Source organism: Aspergillus aculeatinus, assembly GCF_003184765.1.
Source record: "Aspergillus aculeatinus CBS 121060 unplaced genomic scaffold BO66scaffold_4, whole genome shotgun sequence".
NCBI lineage: Eukaryota > Fungi > Ascomycota > Eurotiomycetes > Eurotiales > Aspergillaceae > Aspergillus > Aspergillus aculeatinus.
In genome coordinates, this window is record NW_020291473.1 from 651,209 (window position 1) to 666,941 (window position 15,733).

A 15,733-nucleotide genomic window follows, 5' to 3' on the forward strand; every position below is an offset into this window, starting at 1 on the left:
GGGCATACGTCGGTAGCAGGGGGGAAGCGGGCCCGATGGCGTTGTTGCCTGGTTTTGCAATGGACACCCGGTTTTGCAGGCCGCCATCACCTGACGCACGGACTCGATGTGTTGCCCGGTCACCTGATACGACGGATGTGGCTGGTGTGTTTTGGTGCTTTGTTCGAAAAGCTTCATTTTGTCGTCGCATCCCGCTGCCCGCTTTCCCTCGACTGAGCTCCAATTCAATACGCTTGGAGCTTCATTTATTCCAAGGCGTACTTGCTACCCATTCTGCAGCTACTCTGATCATGCGGTGAACTTGATTCATCCTTCTCTGCCTAGAGATCATCCCATCACACTTTAGATCCCAACCCTCATCATGGCTGCTGCACGGCCTCGCCCTTATCGGCGCATATTGACCTCGGCCCTGCACAGAAGATTTGTGCATGCTTCTGCACTGGCGCTGTTAGTCTGCTACATTGTTGCATTTGCCCTTGGTGAGAAATCATCATGTAAGTACAACCACGCTGGATGGAGCAGCTCGCAAGACGTACTCACGGCGATCGCTAACCACTTGCGACATCCAACTAGTCTTCTGGTCATGGTTTCCAATCGGAGCTTGTGGAATTAGAACAGTTCTACTCTCTCTCTGCAGCCTTGTCATCTTTGTCCTGCGTGTTGGTCAGATGCACCTTGGCGCAAGGACGACCGCCTCGTCAATCAGTACTCTTAAGCAGCTTATTCCGTTCGATGCTTTCCAGACCTTCGGATGGTACATGTTCTCAGCCTGGTGGTTCAACGAGATCTACAGATGGTCTTCGCCGCTTAGTGCGCACTTGGAATGGGTGAACCGAGCCAGGTATGTGCTCACCCAAGGCTGAATTACTTTGAGCGTGGTGGAACCTCAGCTAAGAAAAAATATGATGCCAGACCTCATGAACGCGCAAGTCTCAACGAACGGGCTATATACCTCTACACCTATCACCTCGTGCTAGCAGTCATACAGTCGCTTTTTCACCTGTACGATGATTATGACCGAGTTCCTGTCCCAGTCGCCAAACGGTCTGAGAAGGACAAAGGTGCAGTTCAGTCCACTGCCAAACGCATCCAGGCTGAATTCCTGCCGACCATTGTTGGCGGAATCAAGAGGGGTTTGTTCGTTGCTTTGGCTTGCCCTCTGGCGTACTCCATTCTTCTCCGTCGTTATGCGTGGAGTACCGCTTTGTATTTTGCCAAACTCTTCTGGGATATCCCCAGGTCCGCCGCTCATCCGCCGGGCTTTCTTCCACCGATCACACCGGGAATCATCTTCAGGTCAATGGTCTCAGGAGCGCTTCTGATGCTTTGTTGGCAGAGCGCCAACCTTTTCTTTTCCATATTTTTGAGCAAAGAGCCCCTCAAGCGCGGCCAGCCTTTGACAGCCGATGCTAAAGACCCCAACGGCAGCTTGCTTACTGGCCTCAAAGCGAAGAAGGAGACGGTTCGAGCCTTTGCATTCTGGGAACTACTTTTGATCAGCCAGCAGTTTCCTGATCGTCGCAAAGCGATCTTTAATGATATCGACCGCGAAGAAGGGGCAGCCTGGTCTCAGATTTTCGCCGCGACCACAGAAGTGGTCAAGGGTGTCGCGACCCGAGTCAAACCAAATGTCGATGAGAAGGAACATCAAGAGACAAGGGAACAGAAAAAGGCACTTTCCGGTATCGACACTGGCCTACCTCCAAAGGATGAGCTCGTCCTTCGCACTCTCCCTCGACTCACAGACCCGCTAAAGGCGCCAAATGAGGTTGACATCTTCGCCCCCGTCCCCAAGACCGCTTCTCACCAGGAGGCTTGGAATGAGACCATCAAATCATTCGGAAACAACCCCGACTGGACTCCTACCGCCCGTGCCAAAGCTGTTGATGTCCTGGACCGGGCATTATCTGCCGTGCTCAGTCCCGAACAGAAACAGAAGCTCCTTGCTACTTACAAGGAACTCGTCGAGCGCCTCACCGGTCCCTTGATCACGTGCAAGCCCGAAGACCTGCACCCTCTCATGGCACAAGCCCTTCGCACCCCAATCGGCCGCCATTTCCAACACACCTACGCCCGTCGCTTGTCCGGTATCGTCCTTGGCACACCCCACGCCAATATATGCTCCATTGTTCACTCCATCGACTCTATTACTGGCCTCTCTATCAAGAGTCTCGAAGAGGATTCCTACGGTAAAGTCCAAGCCGATGTTCCTGCCCTCATCCGTCTGTTCACCGAAACCATCCAAACCCTAGAGCCGTTCATCAACGGCGGTCTGGACGCGCACTGGACGGACGTCGATTTCCCACCTTCCAGCAATCCGGAGGCGCAGGCCCAGGCTCGTCGGGTTCCTGATGTGGATCTAGTCCTGACGACGCTCAAACACTCTCTCAAAGACATCCTGTCCGCATTCAACAAATATTTCACCGTGATGGACTTAGATGCTAGGGACCTCCGGCTAGCCGAGGAGGCCGCTGGCGTGGTTAATGCGGGTCTGTAAAATACCATTTCTTCCGACTTGGCAGCATAAATCGTGCTCTGTCAGAGGAACAGCCAAACAGTTTTTCACCTGCGGGACTTCAATGATGGAAGATACTGTGTTGTGATGAATATCCAAGGTAAACTTGGTTCTCCTGTTTTTGACTCACCTGATTTCAGAAGATGAACTTCCTGGCCGTTTCCTTTTTCTACCCTTTGTCGAATATCCCAAAAAAAAGGGCTATCGTTTTGTTTGAAAAGTTAAGGCTTAGACCTAGAGTCAGTCCTGACTGTTATGTATGCATTGCTCTGGCGTTAGTTGGGCAGGTAGTTATCAGTGGATCACTGTATTCCAGAATTCGAGAGGGCAACATGTACTGTATACTTGTCACATGACATCATCAAGAGTGGACTATTTTCTCCGCACCCAAACTATTTCACTTGTCCCTTTCCCCGCGCAAAGCTCCAACTTTTGGATTTCCATCTACCCCAGCGTGTCCAGGACGCAGTCAACAGCAGAACTCCTTAGACCTTCCGCTTTTTACTCTGATCTTTTCCCAAGTTTCACAAAAACAATGGCCTCGCCATTTCAAAATACCTATCACCTCCGTCGCGTAGCCGACACCTCTGCTAAATCATGCTACATCTGCTACAAACCCTCGACCTCGGTCCTCATCACTCCCGACAACAAGGTAAGCCATTCCCGGATGTCTACAATGATAATCTGATGAACTCACGCATGGGTCTCTCGCCGCTGTGCTAACGACCGAACGACTTCCCTTGCAGGATTTCTTCTACATCTGCCCCTCCCACCTCACCGATCGAAACTTCTGCTCCCCTATCATCGATGCGGCCGAGGTTGAAGCGAAGGCGAAGCGCGATGCTATGGCGAAAGAGATCGAGAAGGTGAAGAAGGAGTACGAGGAGCGGCAGGCTAGGAAAGCGAAGAAGAGTGGGGACAAAGACAAGGAGAAAGAAAAGGAAAAGGAGAAAGACAAGGATGGAGAGGACAAGAACGATAAGACCGCAGAGAATGAGCGCGATGACAAGGTAGGTTTTTCTCGACTCTCCAAAGTGTGAGATGGAGGAAAAGGATAATGGGCAACTGGGGAGGCTGGGCAGTCTGGCTGATTGGAAATGCGCTGCAGATTGATGCGATCAAAAAATCCGGGGATACCACAACGCCGAGCACGGATGATTCGCCGCGCATCTTTGCTCTGCATAAGTACGGATTTTCTTTCCTGTTCCCTGTTCAGGTGTCTTGATACTGATCAAAATGGTGGGGTAGAAACTTCTACCAGATGCGGATTGACAGAGTGCGCAACGCTGAAGTCGCGAGGCGCAACCGGCAACGGCTGCAGGACCCCTCGTTCTTTCCATCTGTCCCGTCCGGTGGGATTTGAGTTTGTGTTGAGTAAACGTGCACCTGTCCTTGGGACTGGGTTGATGTTCCTTGAGAAGGTTCATGACAAACAAAGTGTGCGCACGACTCATTCTAGTGAGCCTGGCCGCGCGGTGCTTACTGTTGCGTGTCTTATCATGATGCGGGACCAGCATAGCCTGGGCTCTTGCGTATTGCCTAAGACAGCTTCGTATTCGTACGAACATGTCTCTTAAAGTGAGACCTCTAGGGTCCTGGCACCAGAGGCCAGGGGTTCATTGCCCAGTTCATGAAGGGAGTTTTCGATGCAGGTCTCGGCCATCATGCAAGACATTCGTTAGGAAGCAAGACAAAATCCGCGGATAGCACAGCCCTGGGCTCATTTCCTCCATCAACTCGTCCAGTCAGATTTCCAACGAGACCACCAGATCACTCTTTGTCACGAGTGCAAAGGATGGGAAGCGGGTCCTTGCTCTTGGTCTGCCTCATGAACAAGTCAAGACAGATACGGTAACTAACCTCACATGCGATGCATCTGGCCTGCATATACCACGCAACCTGTCGCAAGAAGCTTGGATTGAGCTACGAAGTAGCTACAAGACAACATGCCACAACTCAGCCTTAGGCGGCTTCTAGAAATAGAAAGCCCATCCTTCCATAAGGCATAAGGCATAAGGCAGGGAACGGCCGCCGTGCCCCCGTCGGCATTTCCTACCCAACACACCACCAGCCAGCCTTACACACAGCGTCACACACATCCCTCCGTACCTTACTAGTACCGAATTACCGATAGAAGTACAGTACAATGGAGTGCAACCTCCTCTGATCCAATGGATGCGACAGGACTTCCCGGTAGCAGAGACTGAAAGAGCGGGGAACTGACCCCATCCAGTGGCAATTAATCTATGGCGTTCACAAAAATGCCCTCATGTTAATCTAACAATTCTCTCCCGCGTGTGCAGACTTCCCAATCATCGGATCCTTTTCCACCAAGCGTCGTCAATCATCCCCTATCCAGGGTTGGTAGGTGATGATATTTGCATAGAGAACGAATTCAATCCGCCCGGAGCCCCTCCCCTCTCCCCTCCCTCTCATCGTCTCTGTGACCAACGGCCTAGCCCACACACGTTGCGGAGACTAATGTAAGAGAGGAAATGATGAGACTCCATCCCATCGTTCATAGCGCCCCAAGAAGTCGTAAGACGAGATTGTTTGATCCAATCCCCAAAGGAAGCAAAGACCACTTAACCCGGAGATAAAAGTCATATCCGTCCGTCTGTCTGTCTGTCTGTCAGGATGACAGTGGGTAGGCAAAGAAAAAAAGCCAAGAGATTTTGTCAAGCAAAGCAGTGGGTCTCCCTGTGAGGCAGTGCTGCTTAGTTTCCTCGCTCTAGTCGCCGGTTGGGTTTAGTGCTGCGGAGTCCGCTCGCTTTCTCCTGCATCTTTTCTTCACTTCCAACCTATGCTGGATGGGACACAGTCAAAGAGGAGGGGGGTCGGTGTTGATGGAGACTCAGCAACGATGACTGTGGTTGCCTGTTCTCGGTGATGACATCATCCTACACCTATACATCAACAATGTCATGTACATATACACTAGAAGCGAAGAACAGATTAGAGTACGGCTAGGTACTTCAAAGATAGGGTTAAAGTGGACGGACGGACAATGGCTCCCGAGTCCGGGCCCGTTACGGACAAGTCTGAATGGGGAATAGATCCTTAATCCAGTCGGAGTACAGTACATCCCCAAGGACCTTGAGGGAATCAAAGGGTCACTACCTTAGCTAGCAGTCGCAGTGGCTATTAATGTTTCCAGTGCCTTCTATGCTGATATTCATGCAGGCCTGATATAGTTCCGTGTTTTCGGATCAAAATGCTGCTTTACTCTTGTCACGCTCTGATACAATACATCAATTCTCTTGTATAGACACTGAACTATCAAATGGGAACAGTAGTTAAGGAAACGGGGCGCTGACGTCATCCTCCACCTCTTCTGACTATCGAACTTTCTTTCCTTTCGAAAACCGCCTGGATCGGTGGTGTCCACGGTGTATGCCATGGTCTATCAGACGCTGTTGCGTAGGATGATGTCTATAGCAAAAGGAGACGAGGATTCTCGATGCGATATTGACGACGGTGCCTATTCTAGGCGGGAAATGTTGAAGGAAAAGAGGGGGAGGGGAGGGCTCAGGGCCGCAACCGTTGGTTCCTGAATGACCGACTAACCAGATCCTCGAGTCTTGATCATGCATTGCATATCAAGTGATTTGGGCGGTACAACTAGTAGCTTCGGTGATATTGGTGTAGGTATGTACAGAGTACTCCGTACACAGGCTGGATAAAGTATCTGCCTGCTCCCTGTACGGAGGACGGAGTAGTACTCTGGAGATCCAGCCAGGCGGATACCGATGCACAGACACACTTACTCCGTACATATTTGACGGGAGTAACTGTATACGTATATTCTCCGTACACAGTAGAAGAGCTTTGAAGTGATGGAGTTGAGTCTACTTGGATCAAGAACAAAATGTTCTGGACCTTCTATGACATTCTGTCTCCCACGTTTTTTTTTTCTCCCTCGCCACCCACACGTCGACCAGATAGGGCGGCGGTCTGCCCTACGTCGTCAGAAAAGGGAAGAGCTGTGGGATGTCGTGGTAGTTGTGCAAAGTGAAAAATACACATATATTGTAACGTACCTTACATACCAGCTCGTATGTTACCGCGTAGAAAACCTGGCACATCTCGAAGGAAAATAAAAAAAGAAAAAAAAAAAGAAAAAAAGAAAAAAGGCACCCGCAACCATGGCTAGCGTGCCCCAGTTGCGTAAGAGAGCTTTTGCACAGCCCCCGTGCCGGAGCTAGTGATCCAGCCTAGACCTTACCAGGCCTCACCCCTCTCAACTCTCAACCTGATGGTTCCGACCAACCCCCTTCCCCTTCCCCTTGCCCTTGCCCTTTCCCTCCCCAAATGTAATAATCTTTGGTCTTCTTGGTACAGCACAGCATGGTCGCTTCTTTCCCGCATTGTGGAAGCATAGCGAGTCATAGTTCATGTAGCAACTTCATCGACTAGGGCTCCCTGCGGTCGATTAGTCAGCCCATAGGCGCCAGGAACCTGTGCAACGCTAACTTACTTACTCCGTACTACAACTCTTGCCTGGTGCTTTGTTTCTCCCCGATCGACCACTGGCTGCAGATCATTGGTGGCTGTCCGCTGGGAAGTGGAGGGCCCTTGACTTTGTGGGGCTCGCCTTAATGAGGGTTAGAAGAGTGGGAGAACAGCCTCGTGGGGTTTTTTGTCGCAGGATGTGGGGTTCAAGCCCTGACTCGGTCACCATATGCCTCTCCTTGGTTACATGGAGGATTTGAGGTCATCGCGTTGCGCGGGTTTCGATTGATTGCTCGATGATCGGACGTTATCAGATTAACACGGTTGAAGGGCTTAGGCGCCGCATCGATTGCATACATAGCTGTGGTTGGCTGGTAGATAAAAAGCTAGAGAAGGTGAGGTCATCTCGGCGCTAGGACAACTGTCTCATAGCTTCCCCTCTCCCCGCTAAAGGATCGACATCCAGGGTCCTTTCCTTCTTTAAACTCGCGACCTTTCGGCACCAGTATCAATCGAGCCTAGACTTAGGTCTATCATATCGTATGCGTGTGCGTAACCTGCGCATCCCTCCTTTTTTCTTTCCTGGCCCGCGGTTTTGACCGCGACTAAAGCCTAAATGCCACCTTTTAACCCGCGAATCGCAGCAAGGGACTGTCTGCTTGCCACGTTTGCTTTGTCTTTTGTTGCCTTTCAACTAGCCACGCAAGCGCAAGCACCCGCAGGGACTCTCGGACATCCTTTGATGAACTAAACTCGATGTGGCTTTGCTGCTTGCGACTCAACTTCGGTCGACCTTACTACCTCCCCATGCGAGGTCGAAAGTGTTCACCAAGTGGCTGCGCTGGCCCCTTGGCATCTCAGCAATACTCGATTCGATTCTATTGAAGCCTGATTGCTGCCTTGTAGATTCTTGCTGGAAAGCTTAGAGGTTGCCCCGCCCATTGGTCTCGTCAGTGGGACTAGGTCTCATTCCAGGCGGCAGGCGAATGCCAAAGGCTGCCTGGGCTGGGCCCCGGATCGTATTCACTTGCTCGGAGATGTCTACTCGAGCTTTCGCCAGGCCGATGGCGGGCACCACCCATTCACTGCAGCTGCATCGCATACCCTGCCAGGCAAATTTTCCAATGTTGGCGCCGCAAGAGGTGTTGGGACAGGTCAAACGACCAGATAACGGAGCGTCTGCTGACGGCGAACCTAGCGGTGCACCCGAATCACCCGACTCGCTTTCTGGAAAGAGACTTGGACGCATCCAGGTCAATGGATGAAGGAAAACATGTGCACACTCGGTATTCGCGAGCGAAGCGCCCGGTTTCTGGGGTCCATGAGGAACAACAAACGGCGTGGTTGCCAATTTGCGTCTGAATATGAAGTCAGTAAGGTTTCGAAATCAAGAACCATAGCTTAAAGAAAGCCACAAAGGCAAGGAGACGGAAGATAAGGATAACCGACCGGCATTTACGACACTTGATCTCCGTCGTATGACCTGTAGATTCCTGTGGCCTGTGCGGTTGTTCGTCCTCGAATAGGACATTATTCATTTCAGGTGCCCGCCCGCAGGCGACACTTTCTTCGACTTCTCGGCGGTAAAGCCATCTGCCATACAGAGGATGGCTCGTGACATCCTCGGGACAGCCCATCTGATGGTAGAGCGAAAGCTGTTCCATGAAGCCATCGTTGGGTTCACAGAGAGGCCGGCTCTCCCTGATGATGGCAAGTGCTGATTGCGGAGTCAGCGCACTACGCTGCTGATGAAGCATGTAGGCAATGCACACAGTTGCAGAACGGGATTTGCCCATTGCACTAAAGAGCAGTTAGTATCCGAAGGTAGTAATTGGTTCATCGTGGGAGGTTGCAATCACAATGACTTACCAATGCACAAGCACCGCGCCGCCGCTGTCCAGTCCCGACTGAATGAACTTGACGGCGGCGGGAAAATGCTCCAGCAGGTTTTCATCATCGACATCGTCAACTTCTATGCAATGACGTTGATAAGGCGCCAGAAGTTCATCTGCTTGCTGGAGTCGTAGCACAGAAACAATGTGCGTGATATTTGCTCGAGTCAAAGCCGTATTGTTCTTGAGGGAGAGGACCCTACAGGGTTGGTTAATGATCGTTCCTTTCCCTTGAGTTGACTCCAGAAGCTAATTCTCTAGTGGCGTGTCGGAAAAGGAAGGTAGAGAGGCAAATGGAAATGAGAGTAGATAGCTGAGAGAAGGAAACTCACCCCCCAACATAGATATTGTGGCCAGGTATCTTGTTCATAGCCATAGTGAGAAAGATGTAGACTACCTATACAATGTTCAATATAGGAAGTGCTATCACAAATCAATAAGTGAGAAGCTGAAAAATGATATGATGCTAAGCGTCGGGCCGTGTCGATGCCATGCTACAGGCGGCGAGAGGGCGAGAGGGGTCTTGAGGGCAGAATCTCAGAATCTGGAAAGCGGTCAAAGTCATATGGGGCTAGGGTATAGGGCAAGGGCAAGGGTAGCCGGGGGGGGAGCGGGAACGGGGAGTTGAACCTGAGGCACGAACCAACCCTCGCCTGTCCCCACCAATGCCGGTCGGTCCACTTTCCAATCCACTCCATGGAAGCCAAGAACTTCTGGATATGATCCTTGATCCTGATCTGGCCATCGCCGCGGATAATTTACACAATTTACACAACCCACCGTCTCCTCCTATCAATTTGAATATCATTCCAATCTCTCTCAGCTCCCTCTTCTCACTATGTGTGACAATGTACAGCAATCCTGGTTCAGCCTACCCATCCCTGCGCCGGGGAAACCCTTCCATATCCGCCGCAGTGCGAGCATGGTCGGCGGCAATGCCAAGGCCGGGCTACAGTCCCAACTTTCGACAGCAGCACTCAAGGCATTATTGATTGATATATGAAGGAGATACTCCGTAGTACTCCCAGAAACCCAACAAGAAAATGTCGAACTCGCTCGAGACCCTCTCCCTCAGCATACCAGATGCATCATCGGCATCATCGTATCAGCCAATCCACACTCATGGCTTGCAGAGGCCATCCCGCTATCTCTGTCATCGTGAATCACTCGTAAGAACGATTGGCCCGCAAACCACCGCCAAGGCCTCTAAAGCAGGAATTGGATTCAGTGAATTTGTTCTTCGTCCTTCGGAGGCGGGAGGTTATGATGCCAATCATGAGGGACACCGGGACATGTCAATTCAGCATGGACATGCAAGAGGCAGGCATGAAAGATTGGGTTCCCTTGTTCCAAGCGAAGCTAAACATCCTGGGACAACTTCGTTTTCCCACCCAAGCATCATCCAAGTCTTGGAGACTGATCATCTTGACAGGGCCAATAGGGAGCCAGGCTTCTTGGTCTCTGCACCTCCAGGCCACTATTCCGAGGTAAATAATGCTTGATGTCGCTTAACGATCCCAGCCAATCAAGGCGATGTCATCCTATGTACGTTACCCAGCATATAGCAGGATCTTGGGCGTGCAATACTGCCTTAGGTCGGCTTACTGCTAAGGCTGCATCGCTATTATCGACGATTCTCGTGTAATCAAACCAGCTAAATGATCCACACGCGCCTTCTGGGCCTCATGATCTGATTGAAAGCGACTAGATATGCAGCATCAAACGGCAGCAGTTGCAGCACGCTACGTGGGAAATCAGTGTTTGTTCTTCATGCAGAGCATCACTCCGTACTACTAGCGCTTTTTCTTTCCTCCGAGACGAGAGATCAACCAACTATGGCTAGTATCATGCACATGCGTATTGCCCTTCTACTTTTTCTTGACTATAATCCAACCCGCTGATTGAGGATGGCGTACCCGCATTGTGTAACGTCTCGGTTCTGCTTGACCGAGATTCGACGCTCTTAACATCCTTCCGTTGTTGCATTGCCCTACGCAAAGGACCGAAATAAAGCCTGCCCTTTGATACATGGCACTACCTCATTGAGCACCCAGGCCTGTGCACGACTGGATTTAGCAGTAGTCTGCAGCCCTTTAAGGCTTAAGGCTGACGGCGCTTTTTGTTGTTTGTTCTTTTCAGCTCGGGGTTTACCCTTTCAATCTGAAACCTTGCATTATTTACTTCTTCTGGCCTACACATATGGCCATGATCAAGTCGTGGGTTTTGTGTCCCACCCCGGCCTTGTCGTGGTCTTCCTGTCCAATCTCCTCCTGGGCCTGTCTGTATGGAGAAGCAGGTCTCTCCGTCCGTGCACGACTTCCATATAAGCTGACCAGATGACTTGCTGACGAGGTCCGGTCGCCTATATATAGACACGGGGCATAAAATGATATTGGTAAGGGTGAAACGTTCAGCTAACTGAACAAGGATCGCAGACTGTATTGGTGATGTGCCAGGTCATCCGTCCGTTTATTCTTTTGGCTGTCCTCGCGGATGGCCAATGATGCGCCAGGTTCCGAAGATCCTGTTTCCGCAACTCTGATGGCAAAACCCTCTTCTACGGTACACTTTGGATGTGATCTCCCTCGTTGTCTACAAAGCGGGCCACTGTGTGATCGAACCAGCCCGCCCTGTCTAATCTGCCACTGCGTACCTACGACCTGTTGATTGACGCGGCGCGTAAGACCTCTTTCCCAAGATGATCAGGTAGTGGGCTGGTATTGAAGCGCAGCTTCATTGTTAGGATTTTTGATATTGGAAAACAACGCAAGTTCAGACCAATACCCCTCTTCCATGGCAGTCCATGAGTAGATGTATCCGTAGTAAGGAGCATACTCATAAGTCGTGTGTCGTACTATGTGAGTTGCCTTGTCATTCCAAATTTGTGTGTCCCCCGTTCAGCCCTCACAAAGCTTTACCCATCGCTTGTTATATCCGATCCGATGTGAGGCGGGCAATAACGACTATAGACACGAGCGAGCACCGACCAATACATTATGTTTGCAAGAGGAGAAATCAGGGGGGTAGCAATAAGAGGCAGTCAGAAGGTCTACCACAAGTTGAGCAAAACAAGATCAGACGCTCCGGCAGGAGTGGTTTCGTGTTTTGTGTATTGTGGTTTTTCTTTTTTTTTCTTTTTTCTTCTCTCTATTTTTCTTTCGCCTCCCGAAGCCCTCCATACCTTCATTGCTTGCTTGAGGACTTTCGCGATTGATCATCCCATTGTCTGACCCTCTGCTTCCAGATCAATTCCCTCCTCAGGACTTAGGCATTGGCTTTTGGTTCTTTCCCTCTCCATTCTGGGTAAACCCCAATCTTCCAAACCAAAAGCTTCTGCTCTCTGCTCATAATTATTCTTCCAGAGCAGGGGAAGAACCTCGGATGGCAAAAAAAAGGTGTGCAACCGGGGGGGGGGGGGAGGGAGTGCCAAATGACAGCACTGTGGCAGTGCATGTATCTAAAGCATATAATGGGGCGCGCTAGACCCTTCTAGGGGGTGGAGCGCGCCCAATAGGGCCACTTACAATTGTTGTTGCTGCGTCCGCACAACGCACGGTGGAGCATGGAGTCCATAGTACATCCGGTGCACTCGGTACCCGACTTTCGTTCAGAGCAGTCCAGGAGTCTAGGTACGTAGTAGGTAAGCCTGGTAAGGTCGTCATGTAGATTATTAAAATTCGAGAAAGGGTTTGGGATGACGCTTAGCGTTATTGCGAGGGGTAGGGTGCAGCAAAAAAAGACAAAAAAAAACAAAAAACAAAAAACAAACAAACGTGACGGGTATTGGGATCGGTTATTTTGCAGATTTTAGGTCTGTATGGGTGGGAATGCGGGCAAGGTGATCTCCATGGTCTGGCTCTGGTATTGTAGCGGAGGACTGATGACTGGGATGTACGGAGTACTCATACTCGTGAAAAGAAAGGCACAGTGCTACTCGAGTACTCGAGTACTACGGAGAGTAGTCTAACTATCTTGCACCTTCGCACCGTTGGGATTCCCAGGAGAGAGGCCCTGACCCGCAGTACTTCCTTCTGGTGGGTTGCAGCGGCCAGTCGAGCTTCCTCATGCGGCGATGCGAAACGATACATATCCAGATCCAACCTACTTATCACTACATGAGGGTAAAAATCGACCTTACCTCAGGAATTAATAGATTCTCAAAAGTACACCAAGTGAGAAAGTGTGGGAAAGTCCACCGAACAGCATACGTAAAAAACCTTGGCTTGAGTTCACCCAATTCCCACCATGGGCGGCTCTATCCGGTACCTCGACTGTTTTGACGACGCTCCGCAGCGGCAAGACTGGATATGGGATGTGGATGGATGGATGGATGGATGGAGTTTGTCCAAACCAGAAAAGCAAGCTGGGATTCGAGGAGACTAAGTCCGAGCCCGCCAGCCCGCCAGCACTGCCTCATTCCATCCCCAGTTCCAATTGTCCTTGCACTGTCACCACCAATCCGCTTAGTCCATGCCCTTCACCGCTCGGGGATCCAGAATCAGTCCTCGAGCTGTGAAGGTCAAGCAAGCTCCACGCTTGACTCGCTTGGACCCATGCTGCCTGGTTCTGAATGATCTTCTCAAGGCAGAATGCCGTAGTATAGTCGATTTCTCCAAAGGCTTAACGGTCATTTTCTGGGTATTGTGGATGGAGAACACTGGGATTCAAACACGTGGAGTCGTTCGTCAATGCAGGATCCCAGGAGCCTTATCGCCTGGGGGGGGGCTTTCGATAACAAAGACATTTTGACACTACGATTTTTATAAACGTCACTCAGTCAGTCAGTCAGTCGAGACGAGACGAGACGAGACGAGACGAGACGAGAAGAGAATAGAGCCAATCCCGAACGAACGAACCCAACCTACCTCCACCATAATCTCAACCCCTGGGCCCCCTTTTTCTTGGATTTGTATGGACTTTTGCTGTGAGCCAATGCCAGGGCTGCATACGGAGTAGAGGGCAGAGAAATCAAAGTGTAGAGACAGGTACGCAGCACGTCGTAACCGAATATACCGAACACACCGATTATACATACACTTCCATAAGGCGGATTAGACTTTCCCTGGCCAGGAAAAGAACCGGAAGAAACACCGCTGACGACATGCATGACTTTTTGCCTCTCATACTGTACGGTACTAGGTTCGTGGGTGTATCCAGGCATGTGTGGTTGAAAATGATCGAGTACTCCGGAGTACAATCATGGATCTAGTGAGCTGATGCTAATTGACACTTGTGAGATTAAGTGTCGACTAAAGCTCCGGCTGATCCATACCTACCAGCCGGTCGGCCCCTTCTGCCATACGGTGTGTGGTCCTGGGTCTAACTCAGATTCGTATCATGGTCATTGATATGATCGCATTTGTCGGTGACAGACAATCAACGAACTGATGATTGATCGAGCTGTCGATTGCCTTGCGCGAAGGCACACAGCTCGGAGGCCCTACAGTCAGGTATGTGTACTCTGTACCTAGGTACTGTATGCCTGTAAGTGCAACTATGCCCCCGGAAGTATGGGACCGCGTATTTTAACTTTGGTAGTACCGCCCGAGTATTGCTGGTATCTGATCTGACCTGCGATCTGGAAATGTATGTCGAGTAGATTTTGCTGCTGCAGACAACCAGATACATTGACAACAACGATAAACAGAACTGTTTATTCTGTAATAGTGTTCTCATCAATTCTATCTCTCTCATCGATTCCTTAATATTGCTGTGACATTGTGGGTTGAGTGAAGTCTGGAAGGTGTCCACCCGGACCAGACTATAGGGTGAAACGGATATTCAAATACAAGGTTTGGTATCAGTGCTGGGGGAACCAATACCTTCATCTGGGTTTTCTGTCCTTTCCTGATCAATTCTCATTTCATTTCATTTCGTTTCATTTCATCCATTCATTCAGTCATTCAAATCAATTCATCCACCCCATTCATCATCATCATTCTTCTGTCTCTGCCTCTCCCTCTGTGACAAGCTCCTTTCCTCCTCGTCCATCCTACCGCCACCACCACCACCACCACCAACAACTGGGCGCTTACACGAAAGGAAGGGGAAAACAAAAAAAAAACAAAACGACTGTGAGACCCAACCGGGGAAACCAGGGAATCTGGTTTGGATTTAACCTTGGGTCTGACAGACAGTCAGTGGTTTTTGGACTCCCTCCCACGAGCCCTTGAGCCTTGTAGGGACCACCAATAAGACTGGGGTTTGCACCACCCATTCATTATTCATTTCTCTCTCTCCCACCTCCAAACTCGCCTCAACTTGACTACTCGCACTCTTCACCAACACCTACAGTTACTACCTTATTACAGCTCCTATCCTTTTCCCTTCTCCGCGCATAACTGCCGTGCAGTACCCAAACTTGGTGTCTTCCTCTTTTCCTCTTCTCTACATTTAATGAGTTTCAACCTTGACCTTCACCCGCATTGCGCCTCCACCCGCCCTTGACCTGGTTCTCTCTTCGCTTCTCTTTACGGAAAGCAGCTGCATGTGACATTCGATTCTCCTTTCTTTTCGCCTCCCTTCTCCATTCATTTACAGCTCCTACTTCTCTCACGCTTTCTACTGCTTGCTCTTTTCCGAACCTCCGGTCACTCCGTCTTCTGGTCGAACAGGCTTGAATCTAGGCCAGAGTAATTCGAAAAGAACTAACATCCTCTAAACCCTCGAGGATCTCGCATGGTCGATCGATTCTCGGTTTCTTCTTCTCGTCCCTGGTTAAACTCCAGAATTCGACATCTAATCGCACTACTTGTTTAAAGCTTCTCAGTATGCTCGGCTGTGTCTGCGCCGTCTTCCGTCGATAAGTTGCCGCTGCTGGCGATTTGATGGCACACAACCGTTTCTCCGGAGTAATGCGCAACTGCGAAAGAAC

At 50.4% G+C, this 15,733-nt stretch overlaps 4 protein-coding genes across 4 annotated transcripts; 3 read left to right on the forward strand and 1 right to left on the reverse strand.

Moving 5' to 3' along the window:
- The first annotated feature begins 206 nt into the window (after nt 1–206).
- On the forward strand, nt 207–2,881 carry BO66DRAFT_365711 (nucleoporin NDC1). Its single transcript, XM_025645224.1, has 3 exons — nt 207–494; nt 574–841; nt 913–2,881. The coding sequence occupies exons 1-3, from the start codon at nt 362–364 to the stop codon at nt 2,495–2,497; spliced, it is 1,986 nt and encodes a 661-aa protein (XP_025508143.1). The 5' UTR covers nt 207–361; the 3' UTR covers nt 2,498–2,881.
- A 169-nt stretch (nt 2,882–3,050) lies between these two features.
- On the forward strand, nt 3,051–3,878 carry BO66DRAFT_434695 (AAA-ATPase Vps4-associated 1 family protein; the record flags this gene model as incomplete). Its single annotated transcript, XM_025650791.1, has 4 exons — nt 3,051–3,167; nt 3,262–3,525; nt 3,624–3,700; nt 3,764–3,878. The coding sequence occupies 4 exons, from the start codon at nt 3,051–3,053 to the stop codon at nt 3,876–3,878; spliced, it is 573 nt and encodes a 190-aa protein (XP_025508144.1).
- A 4,011-nt stretch (nt 3,879–7,889) lies between these two features.
- dspC (dual specificity phosphatase YVH1) lies at nt 7,890–9,235 on the reverse strand (the record flags this gene model as incomplete). Its single annotated transcript, XM_025649106.1, has 4 exons — nt 7,890–8,325; nt 8,417–8,767; nt 8,837–9,058; nt 9,192–9,235. The coding sequence occupies 4 exons, from the start codon at nt 9,233–9,235 to the stop codon at nt 7,890–7,892; spliced, it is 1,053 nt and encodes a 350-aa protein (XP_025508145.1).
- Nucleotides 9,236–11,274: 2,039 nt separating this feature from the next.
- Nucleotides 11,275–11,584, forward strand: BO66DRAFT_388376 (uncharacterized protein). Its single transcript, XM_025646544.1, has one exon. The coding sequence runs from the start codon at nt 11,353–11,355 to the stop codon at nt 11,524–11,526; it is 174 nt and encodes a 57-aa protein (XP_025508146.1). The 5' UTR covers nt 11,275–11,352; the 3' UTR covers nt 11,527–11,584.
- Nucleotides 11,585–15,733: the final 4,149 nt, after the last annotated feature.